Here is a 27,921-nt window from a genome sequence, read left to right as displayed (position 1 = left end):
CTCGCTCTGTCACTTGATTGGGCACGCACGGACGTGGTCGCCTGTGTCGCGAATTAATATATTTTTTTATTCCTACTTCTCGTTTTTTTTTTTTTTTTTACTTATTTGAATTTGTTTCTCCAACATGTCAAAACTTTTTTGTAACACACTACACAAAAAAAATTCTCGTTAGCCAAACGTTTAGATTTTTTGTTCTTAACTTTTCAGAAAGAATTGACCGAAAAAGTTATATTTGGAACATACTAAATGATGAATTCAACAGTACATGCACAGAATACATTTACAATTCTGTGAAATACTAACATACATAAAAATCGTCCAAGCATTATTTTATTTGAGTATTTTTCAAATATGGTATCAAATTGCAGTTAATAGCAGTCTTTACATGTAAAAATATATACATATGAATAAATTCTGTGAAAAGGACTGAAATATTGCTATAAATCAAGAACAGCAGAGGCTGGTGACCCTGAGGAAGACCTAGGCGGAGGATTCAGAGTTGATCGGGCCTGAAGTGGTGATCAGGTCTTTAGGAAGGTTCTCTCTCGCCTCATTCATCCGCCTCCTCGCCCTCTGGAACGCCTCTGCGAGCAAGGGATGGAGAGAGAGAAGGAAAGAGAGAGAGAGGGATGGAGAGAGAGAGTGAGAGGGATGGACACACCTTATTCAAATGAATGGGTCTTTATCAAGCTCTGCAGAAGCCTGATAGCAACCTCTTTCATTTAAACCAGGCGTATTGGAGCAGGGAAACATGTAGAACATACAGGACAGTGGGCCCTGAGGACCAGGAGACCAGAACACTGCACCAGTCTTCCTCACCCAGGACGTTGTACACGGCTCCCTGCTGGCTGAAGCCTCCTAACTGGTCCAGGACGCTCTGCCTTCTCCTCTTCAGCATGCTGGCGTCCACAAAGGCCCTGAACAACAGACAGCCACCGTGAGGCACCTCCTCACTAGCGGTTCTCAAACCCTTTTGGCTTCAGTACCCTCGTCTGAATCCAAGCACCCCTCATACCCGTATTCATATTGTATGAACAAGTATTTGTACCCCTATTTTCACGATTTACTCGAATGTTTGTTCGACTTTCCACTTTCTCTCCGTCCCCCTGTAGTGCCTGTGAGTGCCTGAGTGAGAGGACTGCCTGCCTGCAGACTGACCTGGCGTGTTGCAGGCAGTGCAGGGTGAAGGTGACGCTGCCTGTGGTCTTGGTACGAAACCCAAACCGGCTCAGTCTCTCCCCCTGCAGGCAGAAAGAAGAACACCCTTTACATTTCAACACCTCATCAGCTGGGATGTTATGTTCCTTTGTTACGTGCCTCACACACCCCTTCACATCAGCTGATACAGGGGAAGGAGTGTACATCTTTCACATGTTTTTAGATGACATTTCCATTAGTACAAATGCACAGTTAAAACGATATTCCCGTGGTCAGAATTGAGGAACAGTCTGTATCTACCGCTTCAATTCATAAAACAAAACATTCCTGATGCTGATGGATCTCTCTCTGCGGGCGTCCCACCTTGAAGGTGCTGGGCACCCTGACGTAGCTTCCATCCTCCAGCTCTGGAGATCCTCCGATGAAGAACCTCCTCAGCTCCGACACCGTCCCCGTCTGCAGGGGCCGCCAGCTGGGACACGACAAGGTGTGCTTCCCTGCGTGGAGCACAGACACGGTCACCTGACCCTGAACACACCGGTCACCTGACCCTGAACACACGGTCACCTGACCCTGAACACACGGTCACCTGACCCTGAACACACCGGTCACCTGACCCTGAACACACGGTCACCTGACCCTGAACACACGGTCACCTGACCCTGAACACACGGTCACCTGACCCTGAACACACCGGTCACCTGACCCTGAACACACGGTCACCTGACCCTGAACACACGGTCACCTGACCCTGAACACACGGTCACCTGACCCTGAACACACCGGTCACCTGACCCTGAACACACGGTCACCTGACCCTGAACACACGGTCACCTGACCCTGAACACACGGTCACCTGACCCTGAACACACCGGTCACCTGACCCTGAACACACGGTCACCTGACCCTGAACACACGGTCACCTGACCCTGAACACACGGTCACCTGACCCTGAACACCGGTCACCTGACCCTGAACACACCGGTCACCTGACCCTGAACACACGGTCACCTGACCCTGAACACACCGGTCACCTGACCCTGAACACACCGGTCACCTGACCCTGAACACACGGTCACCTGACCCTGAACACTGCACACACTACTACTTTAACAATAACAAATACTACACAAATATGGTTCATCTAACGGTAATGAACACTTGTGAATGTGAATTCTACCTGGGGTAGCAGGGAACACCAGGTATCCATAGCCCTCAGTTCTGTAGCGCTGCCAGAAGTCTAGAGACAGGACCTTGAAGTACAGCACTGGCCACTGTGGAAGAGATTCTACGAAAACACCACAGACCATAATGTAATAATAATAATAAGTTACAATCATCAAACATGCTGTCATATCCAGTAGTGTGAACGGTCAGCCACTTTCACACAACACATGCAGTGTCTGTGGTGCTGGTGTGGTGTCTGTGGTGCTGGTGTGGTGTCTGTGGTGCTGGTGTGCTAACCCTCGCTCTCATCCTCCTTCCTGTAGAACGCCTCGAAGGTGAAGGGGAAGCTGAAGTACGCCACATCGTCCTGCAGGGACCCAAGGATGGAGGAGATGGTGTTGAGGTGAGGAGGTGGGGTGGGGAGGTGGTGTTGAGGTGAGGAGGTGGTGTTGAGGTGAGGAGGTGGTGTTGAGGTGAGGAGATGGTGTTGAGGTGGGGTGAGGAGATGGTGTTGAGGTGGTGTTGAGGTGGGATGAGGAGGACCTACCTTCCCCACGGTGCGTGTGCGGCATGTCTGGGTCACCCCTGACAGAGACTGCTGAGGCAGACTGGACCAGTCTGAAACCACAGGACACACTCAGCTATCACAACACGACCCATTTATTTTTGGATGTAGCTAAACAAAGTAGTGCTTGTTTGTGATGTCACATTAAGGGTTTGGGATTTGATCCCGTTCTCATGGAGGGACTTACTGTTGGGAAGCTCTATAAAGTAGTGGATGTAGAGGTCGTCGTATTCGAAGCCTTGAGCTGAGACTGGGGGAATGATGGGATTCATCATTATTAATATAATTAGTTGTCTGTATAATTTTATACGAATCTTAACAGAAGATTTGAATGTAAGCTCCTGGTCTCACCTATCTCTCCATTCACCAGCAGGCGCAGGATACCAGGAGGAGGCTGGAAGGACCGAAAAACATACAAGACTGTTGGCCAAGACCATTTACATCAACATAACAGAGGGGAGGCTGGAAGGACCGAAACATACAAGACTGTTGGCCAAGACCATTTACATCAACATAACAGAGGGGAGGCTGGAAGGACCGAAACATACAAGACTGTTGGCCAAGACCATTTACATCAACATAACAGAGTAGAATTTGTTTATCTTACTTCCCAGTATAAATACCAAGGTCATTAAGTTGACTTAAGCACTAAAGCATGAAGGAGCACCGCTACTTGTTTGACTGACTTCAGTTGGGAAAACTATGATATGGGACAATTGTGATGCTACTAGTACTCTTATTTTGAAAGAACTCTAAATCAATCGGAAAACAACAAGGGAGTACCATTTCAAAGTCTTGTCCCACGAGGCTGTTGAGATAATCTCGGTGTCGCGTGTACAACTATGGAGAGAAAGAAGAAAGATGAGTTTCCAGCCAGACAGATAAATAAATACATGGAGTCCGGAAACCATTAGATGCCTCAGACTGTCATTCTTTGAAAATTCCCCTTCCACAACCTACATCATATTCTGTAACTTTGCTTTCTGTAAAGCTGCCTTGAGGTTCTAAAGGAGGGTGAGAGGAGGTTCTAAAGGAGGGTGGGAGGGGATGCTGAAGGAGGAGGTGCTAAAGGAGGGCCCATGGCTCACGTCTGTATACATGCGCTGCTCCCTCTCCTTCTCCTCTGTGTTGATGTCCGACGACACGTTCTCCAGCGTCAAGCGCCAAACCTCCCTCCTCTCCTCCCCCGCCTCCACCCTGGAGAACACGCACAGCAGGGAGGAACCATGTTCCACAACAAGTCTTCCTTCAGTCATGCTCTAGATGGAACAGTAATTGTAAGGTTTACAATCACACCCACCTGTAGGGTTCTTTGCCTTTGTTGAAGTCTGGTTTGATGGTGACCACTCCATTACTGTCTGCTCTGATGGTGCACAGCAGACATTCCGACTCCTGTGCCAGTCTGGGGAACACACACACACACACACACACAGCACCAGTCTGTAGACGGTTACTTTGCGCTGTGTCTAGTAAATACAGACCGTTCCTCGACTCCTGTTAGAACTGTTCTGATCCTGGGTCTTCTGCTGTATGTTCTATTTGCATGCCGCTAGGATGTACGCCTCTTCTAAACGAACACACCGTCAGGTAACAGTCTGCTAAAGACAAACAACAGACGTACCTGCCGGGGGGCCCCAGGTCTGCCATGATGTGCATGGTCTGGACTGGAGTGTTGACCACGTGGCTGGTCTTCACAAACTCCTCTGAGGGCTCCCAGGTGATCATCTTAGACTTGGCGATGCTGCTGTCTCTACACACACACACAGTCACACACACACACAAACCAGCAACATGGAAGAGTTACTCAAGCAAGGTCAGCTTTATTCCCTCCACCACCACCAGTTGGCAGGCCCTCCAACTGAACCACCAAAGGAAACATTGAGAAACGTTTTACTCCAGTGAATCTGGAGAACGTAGTTGTGATTGTGCGCGTGCTGGGGTGTGTAGTTGTGATGTGCGGGTGCTGGGGTGTGTAGTTATGATGTGCGGGTGCTGGGGTGTGTAGTTATGATGTGCGGGTGCTGGGGTGTGTAGTTGTGATTGTGCGGGTGCTGGGGTGTGTAGTTATGATGTGCGGGTGCTGGGGTGTGTAGTTATGATGTGCGGGTGCTGGGGTGTGTAGTTGTGATTGTGCGCGTGCTGGGGTGTGTAGTTGTGATTGTGCGCGTGCTGGGGTGTGTAGTTGTGATTGTGCGGGTGCTGGGGTGTGTAGTTGTGATGTGCGGGTGCTGGGGTGTGTAGTTATGATGTGCGGGTGCTGGGGTGTGTAGTTGTGATTGTGCGGGTGCTGGGGTGTGTAGTTGTGATGTGCGGGTGCTGGGGTGTGTAGTTGTGATTGTGCGGGTGCTGGGGTGTGTAGTTGTGATTGTGCGGGTGCTGGGGTGTGTAGTTGTGATGTGCGGGTGCTGGGGTGTGTAGTTGTGATTGTGCGGGTGCTGGGGTGTGTAGTTGTGATTGTGCGGGTGCTGGGGTGTGTAGTTGTGATGTGCGGGTGCTGGGGTGTGTTTGGGACGTACACCGGCCGTCTGTCCTGCCGCCTGTGCCTCACGTTAGCCATCCTCTCTGCCAGGAAGGTGGGTCTGGAGCCAGCTGTCTTCACCACGCTCTGAGAGTGCTACAGCCAGGAGCCGAAGAACAGCTTTACTGTGATGCACATCCTCACAACAGTAAAACAATGCAATCGCTACAGTTCACTGGTTGAGAATCAGCCTAGCGCATCATGTGATAATGTATGACAATAAATAAGGTATTCATTTATAGCAGATGCTTTTATCCAAAGAGGCAGGGTGGGACCTGAACCTGTGATCTCGATCTGCAGCCAAACGCTCTACCCCCGAGTGCCTCTGAACCATGTGACTTATGGAGCTGATAGCTGAGTGGCTAAAACGAGAGGCAGAGAGGGTGTGTGAACCCTACCCCTTCCCAAATGGTGTATCGGTCGAAATCGGTGTAAGTGAAGATCCTGAGATTGCGTTTTGCTCTCCCCGCCATGGCCAAGATCTCAGTCTGGTACTGCCTCTCCAGAGGGGTCTGACACACTGACTCACTCTGAAACAAGTCCACCTCATACTGCACACACACACACACACACAGACATGCACACACACACACACACGCACACACACACAGACATGCACACAAACATGAACCACTGTTCGCTAATCTACCGTAAAAGTAGATGATTCAATGGCATGATATCTGAACTGAACTACCTGACTGAAAAGTTTCTCTTGCCAACTAACGACCAGCTCCTCTTCATCATCGCCAACTGAAATGAATCATCGACATCAATCGACATAATAGCGTATCCGAGACAGTTATCATACAAGTGAACAAAGCGTACTACTTACTCAACAGTCAACGATACAACAAAAAAACGCTTTATGTGGCAGCAAGCTAAAACACGAGTAAATACCTGATCGAGCTTGCGTGAAAGTGTCTAGTTCGATGACACCGCTCTCCTGTTGATGCAACACTTGCTGATGAAGGTGCTGAGACAGCGCTGCTGTAGAAGTCACTTTCTCGATACGGACCCTGAAACGCAAACCCTCATTACACTAACACAACACGGCTAGCTAGCTAGAGGGGCTGAATGAGCAGTATCCTTCGATCATGCATAACTAAAAGTATGCCGTATAAGTTCTGTCACCCCAAAGAGAGTCACAGGCTTTCACTTAACACACGTCTTAAAGTACATTTTAACAGCCATAAACTACAGTACTGCAGCAGGGAAACCAAGAGACAAAATACATTTCTGCTTAGGCATGTTTTACGTGACTTGCTAAGTAGTAATCACGGTAAAGTTGTATTAAACTGGTTAGCTAACGTTAGCCAGCTACTAGTAGTTAGCTACCGTTATTACTAACTTTATTTTGAGGTTTTTGATGGCATCTCGTGAGCGGTAAACAGCTTCTCCGGTGTCGGTGCTCCAACCATCTGCCATGGGTTACAGAACTAGCTAGTCACTAGCTAGTTCTGTTTCTTGTGTGTTGGTTTTAAGTGCAGACTTGGCAACCAAGCGAGCCCTTACCTAGCAAGTCAGAACACTTAACAAGCTACTTAGCTAGTTGATCTGGTTGCGAGTTAGCCAGTTTGCTAGCTAGGTTAATCATGCAACGTTTATACTCATTGACCACGCCAGAGCGCGTGCTTCGATGCTAACTAATCTGGATAACTAGCTAGAGCTCGCTCCCTGGCGTACTGTAGTCATCCTCTAGCAGGCTGTATGTCTGAATCCCAGGTTATGAGTTATAATGTGATGATCTGACTAGACAGTATGACGTTAGAACAGCGTTCACTCGTTGCATGGTAACGGTAGACGAAGGAGAGTATTTTGGTCGCTTTCACAAGAACTAAAGGTGCATTACTGCCACCTGGTGGTCGGGATGAATTTACGTAATATCACATATATTCTATATTTGACATGTCATATAGTCATGTAATATAAAATCGAGTGGGACATTAGCAGATTAAAGAAGTGAATTGTGGGTTGTGTTGTTCGAGTTGGCCAACAACGGTACTTGCAAAACGTAAGCAATCCTTTCCGTGAGTTTTTAAATAATCATAGTAAGTATAGTAATCGTAAATATGGTTTAGTAAAGTATAGTTATTTGGTCAATTCAGGTTGAGCTTATTTAGGGTATAATTTTTTTCAGCACATGCTGGGTGTATATTTTAGGGTTAGGGAATTGGGCTATTAATCAGAAGGTTGCCGGTTCGATTCCTGGCCGTAAAGAATGTCTCCTTGGGCAAGGCACTTCACCCAACTTGCCGCGGGGGAATGTCCCTGTACTTACTGTAAGTCGCTCTGGATAAGAGCGTCTGCTAAATGACTAAATGTAATGTATAGTATCCAGGATGTCCATGTTTTGCAAAGAAGTTGCATGCAGAAGAGCTGTAGTCATCTCTCACACAATAACCACACAGCAGCCACTAAAGATATATTTATTGTTGTTTAAACACAAATAATATCACCAAGGTAGTTAAAAAAAAAAGTGTAAAAAAAGTCAAGTAAAGTAAATACTTCTTATTGTAAATAAAAACTGAAAACCTGAGGTTGTAGTGGACAACACTGAAAGTCAAGAAAACCCTCTTTGACCTCCAAGTTTTTCACTCTAAAAGAGGCTTTTTGGAACACTGCATACCATAATATCCCTTACTACTAAAGAACTACTTTTCCTACTAAAGACTAACTAGTTTAGTCAAGTTTAGCTAAAAGTACTTTCTCTTCCTCCTGCACCTTTTTAGTGTCACATTGACGGTTGGGTCCGTGGGTGATTTAGCCATAATGACTACGTGAAGCTGTCTCCTTCAACTCATGGTAGCCCAGGAGGGTTGGCTCTGTAAGGAGACAGAGAGGGGTATTAGATGCGGGAAGTACCACAATCTTCTGAGGTGGCCGTTGTTCTAAAAAGCCTCTTTTAAAATAACAACCTCATTGTGTATCGCCAAACATGTCAGAATGTTCTACATGAAACCAAACCAAGTCCAAACCAAATATAGATGACTGGACAAACCCTAGAGCGTTCTGTTACAGTTACTGAGAGATGTTTGGATCCCCCCCGAGTTCTCTCGTAGCCTGGATTCTTTGCTGCTTGGAAGTTTGTTCTGTATCAAAACTGTTTCCACTCGTTCACTGTCTAATGAATCTGGATATTCATCAAGTATGGGAAGCCTTTAAAAGGATAATTGATTACACCGTGGAACACTTGACAAGAGTACGTCCGTGATCATCTGCCGTCACGAACAAAGCCTCACTTGATTATTTTTTGAACATCCCAAATGATATAGACAAAAATGCAGATGAGCAGAATGCGTTTGAGAGAATAGATGAGTGTTACGGTACCGAGGGTCATATTCTCCTCCACGACCGGCATCCCCTCGCTGCAGTTCACAGCGTTTCCCCTGGCGGCACCCAGGATGGTCATGATGTCCACCAGGTTCAGCTTCCCCTCCTCCCTGGCCTCCTCCACCTCCTCCTTCAGCTCCCGTGCCGCCTCCTCCCTCTCCTCCGCGTCTTCCAGGCTCACAATTCCATTTCCCGTTCTCGCCTCGCAGTTCCCCCTCCCCACCTGCGGCGGCGTCAGCGAGCACAAGGCCCTCAGCCTGCCGTAGGAGCGCAGGTGCGCCACGTTGGCTCTCAGGAAGAGAAGAAGCACGTTGAGGTCGTTGAGAGGGCAGCCCAGCTTCTGCCCGCTGATCAGGCCCAGAGCAGGAAGTACCTCGTACACGGACAGGAAGGTCGTGTCCCAAACAAACAGACGGACCAGGCTGAACAGGACGATAGGCGCCAGCAGGACGTAGATGGCGCCGTTAGCGACGCTTATGACCTGGAAGACTAGCTGGCCGGTCATTTTACACTGGACCAGCTCTGGGACCCAGCTCTGGTCCCGGAGCAGGCCGGTACGCACGAAGCAGCTGAACTCATCCTGGAGGAAGGCAGACAGGTGGAAGTATACCAGGTACAGACAGGAAGCTGAGAGGAAGATGAGCAACAGGAAGCCACGCAGGAACAGCATGCTGACCAGGAAGTAGGAGCCATGCTTGCACTGCATGTATCTCTCCAGCAGGGGGTACTCAAAGTACCGCTTCCTCTTTGCCCTGGTGGAGACGAGGGGAAGGTTCAGGGCAAGACTGAAGTTGATGGAACACTGTGATATAAACCTCACCCTACCTCTATGAAATACACACTTTAAAGTATATTTGATATAAACTTTGTTTACATATATTTTTGGGGCATTCAAATGTTCGATGAAGCAGACTTAAACCACGTGCCCAACTTCCAACAAGTATTTTTCCAACAGACACACATTTCAGATCAGGATAGACTATTGTAATGCTGTGCAGACACCGACCAGGTCTTCTCAAAGGGTTAATGAGTGGAGGCTGTCTGACCTGTCCAGCTCCGCCTGGAAGGTCAGGGGATTCTCTGTGTTCTGTCTCATGTCCAGGATGTTCTGCGCCAGGCGCACAGAGCGGTTGTAGGACTTGTCGAGCTCGTCAATGATGAATAGCAGGTCTGAGCCCAGGCTGGGGATGGCCAGGTACCGCCAGATCAGAGCAGGCAGGTACATCAGCATGGCCATGGCCAGGAGAGAGTAGGGGAACATCTGGGTAGAGAGGGAGGGAGGGAGGGAGGGAGGGAGGGAGAGAGAGAGAGAGAGAGAGAGAGAGAGAGAGAGAGAGAGAGAGAGAGAGGGAGGGAGGGAGGGAGGGAGGTAGGGATGGAGGGAGGGAGGGAGGGAGGGAGAGGGGGCAGGGAGAGGCAGAGAGGGAAACAGACAGAGAGAGGCAGAGAGAGAGATTAGATAAGGTAAATATTCCAGAGACACTAATTGTATTACAGATCATTATAGCAGCTAGGTCAGATACATATAGAACACATTAAATATTTATAGTCTGCATTAAAAAAAAGTGACGTCAGAATGACTTCAGCACCATACTGTTCTTTGTTTGAACGATATAATTAGATTGATTAGTAAAAATTTCTAAACTTTGTCTTGTGAACGTATAAAAGTAATCACAAGGTTTGAAATGTGTCAGTTACTTTGTGGACCCATAAGGATCGTTCCTCGAAGTTTCCGTTGACGTCAGACTCGTGGTGCATGAGGGAGTCCCAGCAGTAGGTGTCCACGTACACTGCCTGCTTCACCGTGAAGTTGTTGGGCGGAAAACAGGTAATTTGTGGTCCTGGAAAAAAGCACAACCACCACACAGCACACAGGACCAGGTTAGTTGTCCTACAGACGTTGTCCTAAGTTCCATGTCCCTGACAGAGTCTTCAGACCCGAAACTATCCCCAAAAGCAGATGTTTCTATTTGGGTATTTGGGAAAACCGGGGCTTTTAAACAGAGCGTTACTACACCCTTCTAATGTGAGGCTGCATGTATTAACATGGGCGCTTTGCAGGGCTGTTTCTCCACCACTATCCACATGGTACAACCACATGAGCAGTGGTCGCCTCCACGCCCAGCCCCTCTGTGGCCTGTGATGCTGGGTGGAGACACCCGCGTGCACCCCTCCACTGCTGAACCACCCACAGTTACGGCTCAGACACACTATTTATAAAACAACCTCTACCCTCTGCCAGAGACTTCTAGAAGTAGCTATGTACAACTACCAATTTACTGTAAGAACATAGATGCTGTTATTACAGGCAACTGTACAGGATTCAATTACATATTGAACGAGTTTGTGTGGTTGTGTGTGGTTGTGCGTGTGTGTGTGTGTATAAACGAGAGAGAAAGAAAGAGAAAGGATCTTCGATGTTAGGGTAACTTCTCCCGCTGTGTGGGCTGCAGCTGAAACCACCAGAGTTATCCTGATGTTGGGAATCACACCCACATCTCCTTCAGACGTAGTTCCAAAACACAAGTGTTTGCTTGCTTCTCAGTTATTAGCAGGCAAAGCATTCAAGCCAGGTGCACAGAGACAGGAGCAGAATAATCATGTCCTTAGGGGAAGCAGCCCTATGTAGGCCAAGATGCATCAGCAAGCCCTCCCCAGTATCACCGCCTCGACTAGACGCCCTCTAGTTAATTAACATATCCTCTCATTTGACACAAATAGAGAGAGGGCTGAGAGTTGAGCGATTCTGTCTGTAATTACAGAACGGAGACGCTGGCGAACGCCGCTCTCAATCATCCCCCTGCCAATTAACATCTGGAGCGGCTGATTGCAGGCGGGCGAGGAGGGGATCGTTAGTCTGAAGTCAAAGACAGACTTGGCGCAGGCCTCTTCCACTACCGTGCAACACACAGCCGTGTCCTCAACGCCGCCGCTATTGTAGACACACTTTAGCACACTGGCTGGAGTTAGGCTACTGTAGTGTGAGCCATTCTATGAACTGTACCTACTATTTATTTGGCATTTGTTTAGGCCCCTAGGTATTCAATTATGACTATCCTATAACTGTAGCTTACAGTAGATATAGGAAGATAAAGAACAGTTCCTACTCGACTCGATGTCGTCAAGTAGGTACAAAAACACTGGTCAAACAAACCCTGATCAAAGAAACATGAGGGGTCAACAAACAACGACTAACCGACGGAGATCTCGCGGGCGAAAGCCATGGACACGAGCAGCAGCGGCAGGCCCACAGAGACGAACTTGATGACCTTGTCCAGCGGCAGCTCGAGCTCCAGGTGGATCAGGCGGTTGGCGCCCGAGGCAGAGCTCTCATGGAGCAGCGCGTCGGACAACATGGCCGTGGCGGCCGCGTTGGCGATTGACATTTTGACACCTAGAGAGAAGATATGCCCACATGGATGAGGTCCGTTTACTGTGATGCTAGAGAGATGCTAGGAAACACCGCAAAACATCCTTACCTTCAGTGCGTCAGCTAGCTCCCGAGACCGAAGACAGAATAGAAATCCAGTGATTGAATGACGTGAGACACCGAGGCACCGTCCGAAGCCTCTGCTGGCGCGGTCTTTAAGTACTCTGGGCCGGCTCTGAGAGGCGGCACCGGGGCGGGACCGGCCGGTCGGGACATAATTATAAAGGTCCTGTGGGCGAGTGGAAGCACAGATTTTAGTGGTTCTGAATTGACTGAAAAGGTCTGGGGAAGGGTGTGTGTGTTCGCACTAGCATTAACTGTGTGTGTGTGTGTGTGCTTTATGGGGCTCATTGCTTGTGTGTGTTTGTAGTATTTGTATGTATGTGTGTGTGTGTCTGTATGTGTGTGTGTAGACCTTTGTGTGTGTGTGTGTGTGTGTCCTTGCCCCCCCTCCTCTCTGAGGTCCCAGCGCTCCAGACAGGCAGGCCAGCATCATGGCAGCGCCCCACTTCAAACAGCCTCAGAAACACTGGCTTCTCCTGCTCTGTCATTTCCCCACCTATTTATACTCACTGTGACTCCAGACTGCTGCTGCGCACTGAGCACTGGACTAGACGAGCAACTCATAGGGTTTGTTTATAGTGATATGTTTGCTCATCATATATACTGCACTCAAAGACAGAAGTTGAATGTTATCTGTATTCTAAAATGTTTTACCTAACAAGAAGTTGCTTGAAGATGTATGGATGTTTCATTTCAGTAGAGTAGCAGGATCACAGGGCTGATTTACAGCTGATGGGATGGAAACCACAGCCATGGGTAATGGGACGTTAGACAACATCAAGGCCACTATCTCAGAACACCATCTGTAATCTGAAGTGTTTATACAGGCCTGAGGAGTGACAGGACAACGCACGCGCGCACACACACACACACACACGCACACACACGCACACACACGCACACACACGCACACACACGCACACACACGCACACACACGCACACACACACACACACACACACGTGATGTCATATATTGTTGTTATTTAGTGCCAACCTTTTTGATCTACAATCAAATTTTCTAACCACTGAGCTATCCCTGGCACATCAGCCCTACTAAGTATCCATAACACCAATCTACTAAAGAAATCTAAGAAATCACAGAAAAAAGCAGTAGTTTTATCTCTTTTAATTATTACAATTGATCTATTGAAACACAATAGTTTATGACAACAATGTGTACAAACAAAATAAAAATATTCCCTATTATCACTTGCTCTGAAAGAACCATTAAAAAAAGCAACGGACAAAAGGAACAGAAGAGTAATGAGAAACATACTTCACAAACAACAAGCCCAAGAAACATTCAATAACATGTTCATCTTTCCTTTCAAGACATTACATTAGAAACAGATGCTGATCCATTTTTGTCAACTGGAACACAAAACCGAGGGCGGAAATAGTTTTCACAGTTTCTTGAAAATCTTTCACTTAAAATAGAGAGAAATAGTCCCAGACATTGGACAGTGCTCTTCTCATGCCTGACGTCGTCTTTGCAAAAGTTCACCGGTAAAAGACGTGTAGGTCATTTGAGAAGCGAGTTCTCCCTGCGTTCGTACGATCCCTCGACTTGATACGGCCTTGATGTGAGCATGCTGGGAGGTGTCCGAGTTGCTTATCTTGTTTCATAGTACGATAGTTGATCACATTGGCTTAAGGGCAGAATGCACAGCCACAGGTTAGACAGTTAGCTTTGCTTCATACACACCCACCCAAGCCAGGCGCTCTGGAAAGCAACGTTACATCTTTATTCAGAAAGAAGCTACCAACATCCTGGCAAGCTTGGGAAGAAAGGAATAAATAAGCTTTCCTCACCGTAACACAAACTTCAAACAGAAAAACATCATTCATGTGCATATATTGTGCTGTCACTGGTTTCTCTGTGTTTATTTCTCTTTCTCTTTTTTTTGCTGTTGACAAACTGCCCCCCCCCCCCCCCCCCCCGGAAATCATGCACAAAAAAACATCCATTAGGCCACGTTGTGACCGCTCTGCGTTCATGGAAATATACCGTCTGTCGTGTTTAGAGTTCTCCAAATAAATGTTTGTGCTTTTATGGAGTTCACCTGAGAACCACCCCGTGTTGTGACGGACCACGGCCTAGGTGACACCGGCAGAGGAAGACCCACATGAGGGCCACAGGCGCGACAACGAGACAGAACATGTTTGCAACAAAAAATAAAAGTTTCTTCTTATTTATTTTTTTACGTGTAGATACCTTCATTGTCATAGTCATAAATTGTCCATTTTTGCAACAACAACAAAAAGAATGCACAACCTTTTAGTCCACAATGGCTCTGTCACGCTGGGGCTCTTCCTAATGGCTCTGTCTGGGAGTCTTTGAGAGTCTTGAGATTATAAACATGTATAAAACGAAACAATGCCCCTTATAGTGTTAGTGGCCAGTTCTAGCTGAATCTGAATGGGCGTGGGCGTGTGCCAGGGTCATAGGAGACTAGCCTCTCCATCTATTCTTCTTTAGCTACTCAAGTCTTCTCCTCCCGCTCTTACTCGAGTCCCTCTCTCTGCTCCATGGACAGATCTCTCCTCCCACCTCCAGCGGACAGCTGTCTCCCCCCCTGACTGTCATCCTCTTCTTCCTCCTCCTCTTCCTCCTCCTCCTCCTCCATCCCTTCCTCCTCCTCCTCCTCCTCCTCCTCTTCCTCCTCCTCCTCCTCCTCCGTGCCGTCCATGGAGTCCTCGGTGCCAGCCAGCATGGCCTGCTGCATGGCCAGGGTGGCCGAGTCGGAGGACAGGGGCTGGAGGCCGTCCATGTTCAGAGAGTCTGCTCCGCAACAGGAGACAGGAAGTTTAGCCGGGACAAATATACACACACAACGATCCACGTTTTTACTTTCCCGCAGTTTTCAACCATAAGACAAACAGAGCACACCACAGAAGGACACAGGGACACAAACACAGATGTTTCCAACAGCTGAACAGACAGTCGGACAGGGAGAGAGGAGAGCGAGGAGCTCGTACTGTCGGAGTGGCCTCCGGCGAGGGCCCCGTGGCTCTGAAGCACGCCCGCCACGATGGAGTCAGGCCAGAAGCGCTGAGTGGGACGATGCTGAGACTTCATCTTCTTGGCCTTGGGCGCCGGGTCTGGGTTACTGGCATCCAGCATGGGCTGGAGAATACGCCTGCGGGCGTTGATGAACCTGGGGGGAGGGGGGGAATCAAGTGAGGGGGGAATCAAGTGAGGGGGGAATCAAGTGAGGGGGGGGGGGAATCAAGTGAGGGGGGGAATCAAGTGAGGGGGGAATCAAGTGAGGGGGGAATCAAGTGAGGGGGGGGGAATCAAGTGAGGGGGGAATCAAGTGAGGGGGGGGGGAATCAAGTGAGGGGGGGGGGAATCAAGTGAGGGGGGAATCAAGTGAGGGGGGAATCAAGTGAGGGGGGGGGGAATCAAGTGAGGGGGGGGAATCAAGTGAGGGGGGAATCAAGTGAGGGGGGGGGGGGAATCAAGTGAGGGGGGAATCAAGTGAGGGGGGGGGGGGAATCAAGTGAGGGGGGAATCAAGTGAGGGGGGAATCAAGTGAGGGGGGGGAATCAAGTGAGGGGGGAATCAAGTGAGGGGGGAATCAAGTGAGGGGGGGGGAATCAAGTGAGGGGGGAATCAAGTGAGGGGGGGGAATCAAGTGAGGGGGGGGGGGAATCAAGTGAGGGGGGAATCAAGTGAGGGGGGGGAATCAAGTGAGGGGGGGGGGAATCAAGTGAGGGGGGAATCAAGTGAGGGGGGGGGGAATCAAGTGAGGGGGGGGGAATCAAGTGAGGGGGGAATCAAGTGAGGGGGGGGGAATCAAGTGAGGGGGGAATCAAGTGAGGGGGGGGAATCAAGTGAGGTGGGGGGGAATCAAGTGAGGGGGGGGGGAATCAAGTGAGGGGGGAATCAAGTGAGGGGGGGGGGAATCAAGTGAGGGGGGAATCAAGTGAGGGGGGGGGAATCAAGTGAGGGGGGAATCAAGTGAGGGGGGGGGAATCAAGTGAGGGGGGGGGGAATCAAGTGAGGGGGGAATCAAGTGAGGGGGGGGAATCAAGTGAGGGGGGAATCAAGTGAGGGGGGGGGAATCAAGTGAGGGGGGAATCAAGTGAGGGGGGGGGAATCAAGTGAGGGGGGAATCAAGTGAGGGGGGGGGGAATCAAGTGAGGGGGGGAATCAAGTGAGGGGGGAATCAAGTGAGGGGGGGGGGGAATCAAGTGAGGGGGGAATCAAGTGAGGGGGGGGGGAATCAAGTGAGGGGGGAATCAAGTGAGGGGGGTGGAATCAAGTGAGGGGGGGGGAATCAAGTGAGGGGGGGGGAATCAAGTGAGGGGGGGGGAATCAAGTGAGGGGGGAATCAAGTGAGGGGGGGGAATCAAGTGAGGTGGGGGGGAATCAAGTGAGGTGGGGGGGAATCAAGTGAGGGGGGGGGGGAATCAAGTGAGGGGGGAATCAAGTGAGGGGGGGGGGAATCAAGTGAGGGGGGAATCAAGTGAGGGGGGGGGAATCAAGTGAGGGGGGAATCAAGTGAGGGGGGGGGAATCAAGTGAGGGGGGGGGGAATCAAGTGAGGGGGGAATCAAGTGAGGGGGGGGGGAATCAAGTGAGGGGGGAATCAAGTGAGGGGGGGGGAATCAAGTGAGGGGGGAATCAAGTGAGGGGGGGAATCAAGTGAGGGGGGGAATCAAGTGAGGGGGGGGGAATCAAGTGAGGGGGGAATCAAGTGAGGGGGGGGGGAATCAAGTGAGGGGGGAATCAAGTGAGGGGGGAATCAAGTGAGGGGGGAATCAAGTGAGGGGGGGGAGAGAAGAGGAAGTGAGGGGGGGGAGAGGGATAAATTGAAAGAGGGGAGAAGAGGGAGGGACGGAGGAAGAGAGGAAGAGACAGGAGGAGATAAAGTGAGAGAGGAGAGAGAGAAAGGGAGGGAGAGAGAGCGAGAGAGGGAGAAGGAGAGAGAGAGAGAATTTGAGAGTAAAAATATAATGAAGAAAAATATAGTGAAGAAAAAGTACAGAAAATCTGAAAGTATTTCTTCCTTGCGCTATCCTTCTTAATCCAGCAGAGGACGACACGGGGCTGTGAACGTGAGACACCTTCTCTAGTCTGTGACACACATGGCTTCGGCAACATTCCACATGGTCTTACCAGTTGTTCACCTGTAGCAAGGTGAGATTAGTCTGTCCTGCAATCTGCCTTTTCTCATCCTCTGTGGGATACGGATGCTGTTGGACAAAAACATATAGAATTCAAGTAGACATATTTCCTGTTCCCCTCATCACATTAACATGACTGTCCTTGAACTTTGACCTTGCAGATTTTACTTTCACCTCTGACTCAACCTCTTGACATTTCCATCATTTGACCTTTCACCTTCCTAACCCTTTCAGGTGGTGAGCTACCAGACGGCCTGACTGACTTCATAACTCTGCTCCTCTATCCTCCATCCCTGCTGTCTCAAGCAGACTGCTTCAGATACGCTTTGTATCAGACTAGTCTTCCTCCAGCTCTGACTGCTTCAGATACGCTTTGTATCAGACTAGTCTTCCTCCAGCTCCCTCTCTCTCTCCCCCTCTCTCTCCCCCTCTCTCCCCCTCTCTCCCTCTCTCTCTCCCCTTTATTTTCTCCCCCCCTTCCCTCCCCCCCCCCCCTTGCCCCTCTCCTCCAGTCTCTCCCCTCTATGTCCCTCCCCTAACCCCTCCCCATCCCCTCCCCATCCCCATCCCCTCCCTCACCATTAGGTGCTGGAACAGCCAGGACCTCATGATGTTGGTGGCGTGTTTGGGCAGCACTCCTCTCTTGTTCTTGGACTTCTTATCGTCTCCGTCCAGCAACGACGCCAAGTCCAGGTTCACCTGCAGACGCCACCAAGAACAGGGGAGCTTGGTGCCCTTGTTGCTATGGTTGTGGTTGCCAGGGACAAACGCCAATTACCGTCTTTGCCTCCTACCCCTGTCTCCCCCCCTCCCCCCCCTTTCCCCCCCTCTCTCTCTCTCTATCTCTCTCTCCTCTCTCTCTCTCTCTCTCTCTCTCTCTCTCTCTCTCTCTCTCTCTCACCCTCTCTAGCAAGGACACAAACACCTCCTTGGCCGTCGCTATAGCAACTCATTTTCAGTAATGACACTTAAAATACAAAATGCGTTGATGAATGTACATGTTGTAACAGCCAGCACGTTTATAAATACAGCCTGCTGTGACACCAGCTAGGAGAATGCTCTGTACACAAACTGTGTTGTATATTTAGCAATGTGTGAGAGAAACTGGGGAGGAACTATACTGTCATCCAAGCTCTGACAAGGTGTTGTGTGTGATGAGGGGCTGAGCCATGGTCAGTCAACAGGGTTCCGTCTCTTCGGTAGAATAAACACTTTTACAGACACCACCACTCTTTATGTAACCGTCAGATGGTTCAGTGTTCTATGACAAAAAACTTTCCTGATGTTTTGGTTTGAAAACAAAAGCTGCTGGATTTAACTAGTTAGCATAAACATTTTAAATGCTAATAATTTGCTGTGTGTGTGTGTGTTTGTCACAAACAAAATCTGTGGTCAGTAAATTCTCCTCTAGTTCCACATTAAAGCAAATCCTTTCTGTGTCTTAGCGGCAAGCAAAATTTGTCAAAATACGGATCCTTCATTCATATTTAACAATCCATTTGCAATGGCGAAAACCCTACAGAGGAAAAGTATGAATTTTTCATGCAGATCATGCATAAATAGCCAGAAAAAAACACATGAATAAGCAAACACAAAACATTAACACACAAAAAACACAAAAAGGAATTGATTATGTGTCATTGGAAAGATAGAAGGCTCATGAAACAGACGAATCTCTCTCCCTTTCTCCCTCTCCCCCTCTCTCCCTCCCTTTTCTCTCTCTCCCCACTCTCTGTCTCACTTCCTTTCTCTCTTTCTCACTTTCTTTTTCTCTCTCACTCTCCCCTTCTGTATCTCTCTCTACACCCCTCTCTCTCCCACCCCCCTCTCTCTCACGCACACACATCCAAACCCACTCCCAAAAATCAGACAAGACACAAAAACAAGCTTGTTACAGTTGCAGTTGGGGTGTCACATGGAAAACCCTCCCCCTCTCCCCCTCAGCCCTGGGAACGCGTGTTCCCGGAGAGAGAAGGCTTGAATTAATTGGCGGCACCAAGCCGGGGTATGGTTTCTGTGGAATCATTACCGGGAGCATGTCAGTGATGTAGCTACGGGGCTGAGCTGTACTCCCAGCCCACATGTAGCGCCACGCCTCGGCCTGCTCCAGGAGCCTCGCCTGGGCTGCTGCTGTCTGTCAAACACACAGTCCCCCTACTCAGCGTGGCCCTGCAGGGCCAGGAACCACACAGTCCCCCTGCTCAGCGTGGCCCTGCAGGGCCAGGAACAGGAACCACACAGTCCCCCCTGCTCAGCGTGGCCCTGCAGGGCCAGGAACCACACAGTCCCCCTGCTCAGCGTGGCCCTGCAGGGCCAGGAACCACACAGTCCCCCTACTCAGCGTGGCCCTGCAGGGCCAGGAACAGGAACCACACAGTCCCCCTGCTCAGCGTGGCCCTGCAGGGCCAGGAACCACACAGTCCCCCCTGCTCAGCGTGGCCCTGCAGGGCCAGGAACCACACAGTCCCCCTGCTCAGCGTGGCCCTGCAGGGCCAGGAACCACACAGTCCCCCTACTCAGCGTGGCCCTGCAGGGCCAGGAACCACACAGTCCCCCTACTCAGCGTGGCCCTGCAGGGCCAGGAACAGGAACCACACAGTCCCCCTGCTCAGCGTGGCCCTGCAGGGCCAGGAACCACACAGTCCCCCTGCTCAGCGTGGCCCTGCAGGGCCAGGAACAGGAACCACACAGTCACCAAGCGGGTCTGAGGGGAGAGCGAGAGAGCCAGAGAGCGAGTGAGAGGGAGGGAGAGGGGGAGCCAGAGAGAGAGGGAGGGAGGGAGAGGTAGAGAGAGGAGAGCTTTGAGCGGCCGCCAGCCTCACCTGGGCGTTCTGGATCTGGATGGTTCCCTGGGGCAACCCCTGGGTTAACACCTGCCCTTGCGACGTCACCATGGCAACCGGCTGGTACAAGGTCCCTCCTGAAGGGATAATTTGTGGTTGTGAGTAGTGATTGGCTGATCCTTGCCGCCTCTCTCCTCTCTGAAACGCCTCTACCATCCTGCTGCACCCCTCCACCACGGCAGCAACAACCACAACTGTACAAAACACTCGTAGACAACAACAACAGCTCAGCAACGTTGCTGTTCGCTGAGAAGTTGTGTTCTTCCTTGAAACCTGAATATAGGAAGAGAACGTTGTTTTGCTGCTAATTGGAGCTAATTTTGCTCTTCTAATCGTAGTTGGTTCATTTGCTCTTAGAGCGTGCGATCAAAGGAAAGCTGGAAAGCGATTGATTATTCTGAGAGGAAAGGGATTTTCTGGCGGCGGAACAGGGGGAGCATTTGGCTGCATTGTAGCTCCACAACAACATCCGGTTTTCACTTCTGAAGTTTTTCATCCACCAGAGTTGAACGCCTGAAATGGTCCTCATGGAGGTTCTCTAAAGTCCCTGCCTAGCAACACTAATAAATACATCATCTTAAACAATATAGTGAGGATTCATCCATAGACGTTAGGTGGAAAGGAATCATAACATTAGTTTAAGTGGTGTGCCCATGCGTGTGTGTGCGTGTGTGTGTGTGCGTGTGTGTGCGAGCTCACCTGACACCACCTGGGAGTTGATGGTCGTCATGGTGACGTTGCCCTGCTGCAGCCCCCCTGCTGGGACCACGATGCCCGAGGGGGCGGAGCCTGAGACGGAGGTCAGCGAGGGGGAGGAGGTCTGAAGCAGCTCCTATTGGAGGAGAGGAGGGGGGGGGGGAGGAGGGAGGGTGGAGACCCAGACTGTAAGCAGGCCCTGGGGTGAGCGTGGAACCTGCTGGTGCTGTGTGGAGGTGTAGCATGTGGGTGCTGTGTGGAGGTGTAGCATGTGGGTGCTGTGTGGAGGTGTAGCATGTGGGTGCTGTGTGGAGGTGTAGCATGTGGGTGCTGTGTGGAGGTGTAGCATGTGGGTGCTGTGTGGAGGTGTAGCATGTGGGTGCTGTGTGGAGGTGTAGCATGTGGGTGCTGTGTGGAGGTGTAGCATGTGGGTGCTGTGTGGAGGTGTAGCATGTGGGTGCTGTGTGGAGGTGTAGCATGTGGGTGCTGTGTGGAGGTGTAGCATGTGGGTGCTGTGTGGAGGTGTAGCATGTGGGTGCTGTGTGGAGGTGTAGCATGTGGGTGCTGTGTGGAGGTGTAGCATGTGGGTGTCTGACCTGCTGCAGGCTGAAGGAGGTGTGGGAGGGGGAGTAGGGTCCTCCCAGGTCGTTGCGCAGCAGGTTGTCGCTGTGCATCTTGGTCTTCAGGCAGGTGATGTAGCGGTTGCAGAAGTCCTTACAGAGCTCGTTCACCTTCTCGAGCTCCAGAAGGTGGATCCTGAGCACCTGGATGGCCTTGACCATCTGCAGAACACAGAAGACTCCTCAGACAGACAGCAGACTCCTCAGACAGACAGAAGACTCCTCAGACAGACAGCAGACTATCATCCTCAGGCCTCGAGGACTTGATGGGCCGGCTCCTCCCCCCTCAGAGCCAGGCTCCTCCTCCCTCAGAGCCAGGCTCCTCCTTCCTCAGAGCCAGGCTCCTCCCCCCTCAGAGCCAGGCTCCTCCCCCCTCAGAGACAGGCTCCTCCTCCCTCAGAGACAGGCTCCTTCCCCCTCAGAGCCAGGCTCCTCCCCCCTCAGAGCCAGGCTCCTCCCCCCTCAGAGCCAGGCTCCTCCCCCCTCAGAGCCAGGCTCCTCCTCCCTCAGAGACAGGCTCCTCCTCCCTCAGAGACAGGCTCCTCCCCCCTCAGAGCCAGGCTCCTCCTCCCTCAGAGCCAGGCAGGCTGCAAGGGCATGACACCGGGCTGGGGAGAGCTCCAACAAGGAGGAGATAAATCTGCCAATTAAACGCAGCTCGTTTAATCCGAGGTCTGGAGCTGCGGTGGCCATCAGAAAGGGGGGGCCGGGGCGGGGCCGGGGGGTAACTGTCCCACAGCGGAGAGGAAGAGGACCGGGTGGGGGGGGGGGACTGGCCAGGACCGGCGCCTCATAAAGCACACAGATGTAGGGTTAACTGACTGCTCAGCATTTGTCAGCCGAGCACCTTCAGAGTGTCTGGAGTCGACCTTCCCCCCCCCCCCCCCCCATCTCTCTCCATTCCTCTCTCTCTCATCTCTCCTTCTCTCTCTCTCTCTCTCTTCTATGGCTGTGTGAGAGCCATCCTCTTTCTACTAATTTCTAATTACTGCTAGCCGTCAGTGAGGGTGGGGAGGACAGGGGGGGGGGAGGACAGGGGGGGATGACAGGGGGGGGGAGGGACAGGGGGGGGGGGGGACGGGGGGGGGGGTGGATGGATGACAAAGAAAGAAGAGATGGAGAGATAATGACTAAAATAGGAAACATGAAAGAGAAAGGGACGATGGAGAGATTGAGAGAGATGGATACAGTCAAGAGGAATTGATAGTGTGAGAGAGAGAATCATCTACATGAAACAGAGTGAGGAAGAGGTGGAGAAGAAGAATGAAGGACAGGAAATCACGCAGCACTGCAGTTCCTGCCTCAACCAGAAGGGGGAGTTTTGAATGTAACTGTCTCAAAAAGTTGGCAATAGTCCTGAACGCAGAAGGGCGTCAACCCAAGTTAATCTCTCTTGATTTACGAGTATGGATGTTTTATGGTGAGCATGGTTTGGATGCTGCTCTTCATCTGAATATTAGATTCACCTACGGAGGACTTGTTTAACAAGGAAGTCATGTTTTCAGGATGACACGTGGGAGTGTGGAGTGTGTTCCTCTGGTCTCTCACCAGGTTGTCCAGCTCGGGGTCTTCGCTGAAGAACGGCTTGTGGTCCTGCTCCTGCTGGTGGACGAAGTTTTCGATGTCAACGTCGAAGCTGGCGGAGGTGATGCACTCTGAGCCCTGTGTGGCCTGCTCACACTTCTCAAACAGCAACGCAAGGAGGGGGAACAGGGGGTGTCTGTGGAGAGGAGAGAGGAGGGGAGGGGGGGAGAGGAGAGGAGGGGGACAGGGAGAGGGGAGGGGAGGAGGACAGGGAGAGGGGGAGGGGAGGGAGAGGAGGAGGGGAGGAGGGGAGGGGGAGAGGAGAGGAGGGGGACAGGGAGAGGGGAGGGGAGGAGGACAGGGAGAGGGGAGGGGAGGAGGAGGAGGAGGGGAGGAGGAGGGCTTGAAGGTCTTGTTCATTCACAATACTATTTTATCCTGTTTTTGATCATTTACAGATATCGTTTTTATTCAAAGCACATGTTCAGCCGACTCCTGCTTCTAACAAAGTGTCTGCAGTTTGTTGTTTACTGTGTGTGTGACAGATCTTCTCAAACTGTCATTGTTCATTGTGTTACACACTGTACATTTTGACCAGGCAGAGTTCAGGCAGCTATATCCATGAGGACCTTTAAGTGAGGTGTTAAGGTCCAGTAGTTATATTGTATCCATCTGGCTTTTATCTGGAAGGTCAACAAGGACAGAACCCCCAGCATGAAGGGTCATGGATCCATCTTCACATTCTCCAGACTTACTTTAACTATTTCCATCCATGGTAGGTATTAGTAATACCAGATCAGTTTAGCTTTTAATTCTAGAAAATATAACAGTTCATGAATCATTTTGACCTGACTGATACTGACATATTTTCCTGTTACTGAATGTGACTACTGATTTTTATAGTTTATAGATATGGATCTTTGAGCCCTTGATTGCTGAGTCCTTCCAGCACAAACTAGTACTAAATTCTACTGACAATACAACTGAACATATTAAGCAAAACACCATGATCGGCCACAGAACGTGCATCACGAGCACTTCCATACTGTCCCGGGTACCTCCCTTAATCCACACACACACACCTAGATGAATTCAATCTACCACATCAAACTCAAAACAACTAGTGCCCCAACACATCCATCTGTTGGAGTGTGTGTGTGTGTGTGTGTGTGTGAGTGTGTGTGACTGAGTGAGTGTGTGTGTGAGAGGGCTGGAGGTGGGAGAGGAGGTCAGGGAGTACAGGTGTCTGTGTGGGGCTTGGTTCATGCCAGAGTGGAGCCCTGCTCAGCCTGTAACCCATGGCTCTCATTTGCAGCCTTTAATAGCCGGCTATATTAGACTCTAATCTGCCTGATCCCAATTTAATGCGGCTCCCTTGGCCGGACGTGAGAGGAATACTAAACAGATGGACACGCTCAGAGCTGCAGAGCCCTCCACCACCAGGCCTGGGAGAGAGAGGGAGGGAGAGAAGAGAGGGAGAGGGTGGTGTGTGTGTGTGTGCATGTGTGAGTGTGTGTGAGAGAGATGGGTGCCCTGGGAGTTCTGTACCCCCCCCTGAAACACTGAGAAAGGAGAGAAAAGAAATGGAGACAATCTAAAAGGGTGAGAAGGAGGGAGGGCAGGAGGGAGAGAAGGGGGGAGATAAGGGGGGAGGAGAAGGGGTGAGGAGGGTAACTTGTCCTTGGCTGAACACTTCCTCCAGGGTACACCATCTCAACCAGGTGCCCAGGTATGGTCCTGCTGCTGCAGGTGCTACAGAACGTCCAACGCTAACTCTGAATCACCCTGTCATTTGAAGATAGAAAACACCAGATGGAATTCATGTGATCATGTGATTCACGTGATTCATGTGATCATTTCTTTGTCTCAGTTCTCTTTGTTTTCCCAGTGGAGGATGTTTAAACTTGGAGAGAGTTCCCCACAGTCCAATATCAGATATCTCTCAGTCTGTAAACACCAACTCTCTCTCTCTCTCTCTCTCTCTCTCTCTCTCTCTCTCTCAGACAGTCGTGTCATGTCAATATGATGCTGCTGGTCTTCTGGGGCCCAAGGGCATTGTGGGTAAGACTGAAAAGTACACAGCACCTTTATTGGCCAGCTTATCCACATCTACAGCCACCCAGGTTATAAAACAAACAAAAACAAACCGGCCAAGCAATAAACAACAGTAATTAAAATCTTTAATCCACATTGCTGAGGGATTCATTAAATAATAGGACACTGGCTTTTTACCTGCTCGCTTGAGTTTACAGCTAACCTAGCAGAAGCTAAAACATCAACATGTCAAATGCTAACAGTCCTGATCAGTTAATTTCCTTGAAGACACTAATTGATGAGATTTTGCTCATGTGTGTCAGGTGACACACCTCGCACACGTATGGAGATCTGTGTCTGTGCACACGCCAGAGTGATCTCCGTGGAGCATGTGTGACAGTCGGTTGCAAGTAGCAAAGAAGGAGAAGGAGAGTATCTGCAGTGCGACGTGGAGCAGACGTCTGGTCAGGGAATCATTCCAGGGATCGTAAAAGAGCGATTTCCAGGAGGAAAGCGAGTCAGCACTCCTCTCACACCAAGGAGGATGGAACTCAAACGAGCAGTAAATCCCAAACCCCGGGGACACGTGATGACTTCCACACGGAGAAGAAGAAGAAGATGGCTTATATTACCTTCTGTTGTGGTGCAGTTAGGACCAGACGACGAGCTGGGAACTACAAGTACAAGTTTGGGGAGGTGGTTTGGTGATGTGAGACTTTGGGTGGATAATTGGGGTCATGTGAGGTTTTTATGCCACGTTTACACACAATTCTAGTGACTGTTAGCTCGAAACTGCGTGAGTTGGTCAAGGTGTGGTCTGTAGATTCCTGTCATCAGGTCAAGGTGTGGTCTTTAGATTCCTGTCATAAGGTCAAGGTGTGGTCTGTAGATTCCTGTCATCAGGTCAAGGTGTGGTCTGTAGATTCCTGTCATCAGGTCAAGGTGTGGTCTGTAGATTCCTGTCATCAGGTCAAGGTGTGGTCTGTAGATTCCTGTCATCAGGTCAAGGTGTGGTCTGTAGATTCCTGTCATCAGGTCAAGGTGTGGTCTGTAGATTCCTGTCATCAGGTCAAGGTGTGGTCTGTAGATTCCTGTCATCAGGTCAAGGTGTGGTCTGTAGATTCCTGTCATCACTGTGCATTAAGAGAGGAGTGAAAGTGGAATCAGAATAACCACCACTGAAGACTCAGGCAAGGTCGTGTCAAACACGTTGGAGAAAAGAAAAGCGTGTTTTCCTAATTTCATGTTTCTCTGCCATCGCAGGTGGGCTGGGGGGAGGCTGGTGGGGGCGTGGGGGCTGGGGGGAGGCTGGGGCTGGAGGCTGGGTGGGGGTGTGGAGGCTGGGGCTGGATGGGGGTGTGGAGGCTGGGTGGAGGCTGGGGCTGGAGGCTGGGTGGGGGTGTGGAGGCTGGCTGGAGGCTGGGTGGGGGTGTGGAGGCTGGGGCTGGGTGTGGGTGTGGAGGCTAGGTGGAGGCTGGGGCTTGTAGGACTGCAGAGGGGGGTCGTTGCTGTGTGCTCTCCATGTTTACCATCCTAATCAGGGCGTCTGTATGCTGCTTTATTCCAGCCTACTGGGGGAGGCCCCCTGCTGCTCCTCAAGAACCCCTCTCTCCCCCAGGCAACATGTCTGAAACACACCCTGCACAGGGGCACACACACACACACACCCTGCACAGGGGCACACACACACACACCCTGCACAGGGGCACACACACACACCCTGCACAGGGGCACACACACACACACACACACACACACCCTGCACAGGGGCACACACACACACCCTGCACAGGGGCACACACACACACCCTGCACAGGGGCACACACACACACCCTGCACAGGGGCACACACACACACACCCTGCACAGGGGCACACACACACACACACCCTGCACAGGGGCACACACACCCTGCACAGGGGCACACACACACACCCTGCACAGGGGCACACACACACACCCTGCACAGGGGCACACACACCCTGCACAGGGGCACAAACACACACACCCTGCACAGGGGCACAAACACACACACCCTGCACAGGGGCACACACACCCTGCACAGGGGCACACACACACACACACACACACACACCCTGCACAGGGGCACACACACACACACCCTGCACAGGGGCACACACACACACCCTGCACAGGGGCACACACACCCTGCACAGGGGCACACACACACACCCTGCACAGGGGCACACACACACACCCTGCACAGGGGCACACACACCCTGCACAGGGGCACAAACACACACACCCTGCACAGGGGCACACACACAGACACCCTGCACAGGGGCACACACACCCAGCACAGGGGCACACACACCCAGCACAGGGGCACACACACCCTGCACAGGGGCACACACACACACCCTGCACAGGGTTTCCTACTTTTTTATCCCTATCCTTCATTCTGCATCTCCTTCCTCCCCCTCTCTCTCCTTCCTCCCCCTCTCTCTCCTTCCTCCCCCTCTCTCTCCTTCCTCCCCCTCTCTCTCCTTCCTCCCTCACCTCATCCTCCACCTTTCACCACCTCACACTGCCAGGCCTGCGTCCCCATGTAGACAGCTCTGTGGTTAGAGCATTTGACTGCAGATCGCCAGGTCCAATTCCCCCTGGACTGGACGTCGCTGTGGATAAAGGCCCCACTACTGTGTCCTTGGTTCAGTATCTGAAAGTGCAGTTACTCAACCGCAGGTTAACTTGAGTCAAGCAGAGAAGCAGTTCGTTAGGAAACAGCTCTTTGACAAACAGCCGATAAACCATTCGGCTTTGACTAAAAACTCTTCCATCCCTGAGCAATTTAGCTGTGTCATGCTGACCTCTTAAAA

The 27,921-nt window shown here is 50.8% G+C and overlaps 2 protein-coding genes across 3 annotated transcripts in view; both read right to left on the bottom strand.

Annotated features, from left to right (window-relative positions):
• Positions 1-325: 325 nt before the first annotated feature.
• Positions 326-7,139, bottom strand: mks1 (MKS transition zone complex subunit 1). 2 transcript variants are annotated; one of them, XM_067229055.1, is made up of 18 exons: positions 6,757-7,139; positions 6,306-6,424; positions 6,103-6,158; positions 5,807-5,959; positions 5,407-5,504; positions 4,512-4,640; positions 4,191-4,292; positions 3,979-4,087; positions 3,674-3,730; positions 3,242-3,284; positions 3,078-3,140; positions 2,873-2,943; positions 2,623-2,692; positions 2,339-2,446; positions 1,522-1,655; positions 1,159-1,241; positions 820-917; positions 326-584 (listed from the first exon to the last, which is right to left on the bottom strand). In XM_067229055.1, exons 1-18 carry the CDS (start codon positions 6,831-6,833, stop codon positions 481-483), a joined length of 1,674 nt encoding a protein of 557 aa, XP_067085156.1. In that variant the 5' UTR covers positions 6,834-7,139; the 3' UTR covers positions 326-480. The 2 variants fall into 2 exon arrangements, with proteins under 2 accessions (XP_067085156.1, XP_067085157.1); XM_067229056.1 differs by lacking the exon at positions 1,522-1,655.
• A 731-nt stretch (positions 7,140-7,870) lies between these two features.
• Positions 7,871-27,921, bottom strand: part of pknox2 (pbx/knotted 1 homeobox 2) — a 57,675-nt gene continuing 37,624 nt past the window's right edge. Inside the window, exons 5-18 of the mRNA XM_067228573.1 lie at positions 23,072-23,243; positions 21,500-21,685; positions 20,907-21,039; positions 20,187-20,284; positions 17,944-18,063; positions 17,357-17,433; positions 15,212-15,390; positions 14,741-15,014; positions 12,297-12,397; positions 11,935-12,132; positions 10,437-10,579; positions 9,785-9,999; positions 8,736-9,490; positions 7,871-8,230 (exon numbers count right to left, since the gene is read on the bottom strand). Of these exons, the coding sequence (XP_067084674.1) occupies positions 8,169-8,230; positions 8,736-9,490; positions 9,785-9,999; positions 10,437-10,579; positions 11,935-12,132; positions 12,297-12,397; positions 14,741-15,014; positions 15,212-15,390; positions 17,357-17,433; positions 17,944-18,063; positions 20,187-20,284; positions 20,907-21,039; positions 21,500-21,685; positions 23,072-23,243 (2,713 nt within the window). The 3' untranslated portion in view covers positions 7,871-8,168. The remainder of the gene's footprint in view (positions 8,231-8,735; positions 9,491-9,784; positions 10,000-10,436; positions 10,580-11,934; positions 12,133-12,296; positions 12,398-14,740; positions 15,015-15,211; positions 15,391-17,356; positions 17,434-17,943; positions 18,064-20,186; positions 20,285-20,906; positions 21,040-21,499; positions 21,686-23,071; positions 23,244-27,921) is intronic.

This window comes from Osmerus mordax, chromosome 25 (genome assembly GCF_038355195.1).
Source record: "Osmerus mordax isolate fOsmMor3 chromosome 25, fOsmMor3.pri, whole genome shotgun sequence".
Classification (NCBI taxonomy): domain Eukaryota; kingdom Metazoa; phylum Chordata; class Actinopteri; order Osmeriformes; family Osmeridae; genus Osmerus; species Osmerus mordax.
The sequence above is the reverse complement of the archived record's forward strand: the minus strand, read 5'-3'. Positions and strand labels throughout refer to the sequence as shown.

Excerpts from the sequence above, each read along its gene's own strand:
- mks1 (XM_067229055.1), bottom strand. The coding sequence starts at position 6,833 with ATGGCAGATGGTTGGAGCACCGACACCGGAGAAGCTGTTTACCGCTCA. Across the intron at positions 2,944-3,077 it reads CTTTATAGAGCTTCCCAACA|ACTGGTCCAGTCTGCCTCAG; the intron begins GTAAGTCCCTCC and ends CTGTGGTTTCAG. Across the intron at positions 1,242-1,521 it reads GGGTGCCCAGCACCTTCAAG|GGGGAGAGACTGAGCCGGTT; the intron begins GTGGGACGCCCG and ends TTCTGCCTGCAG.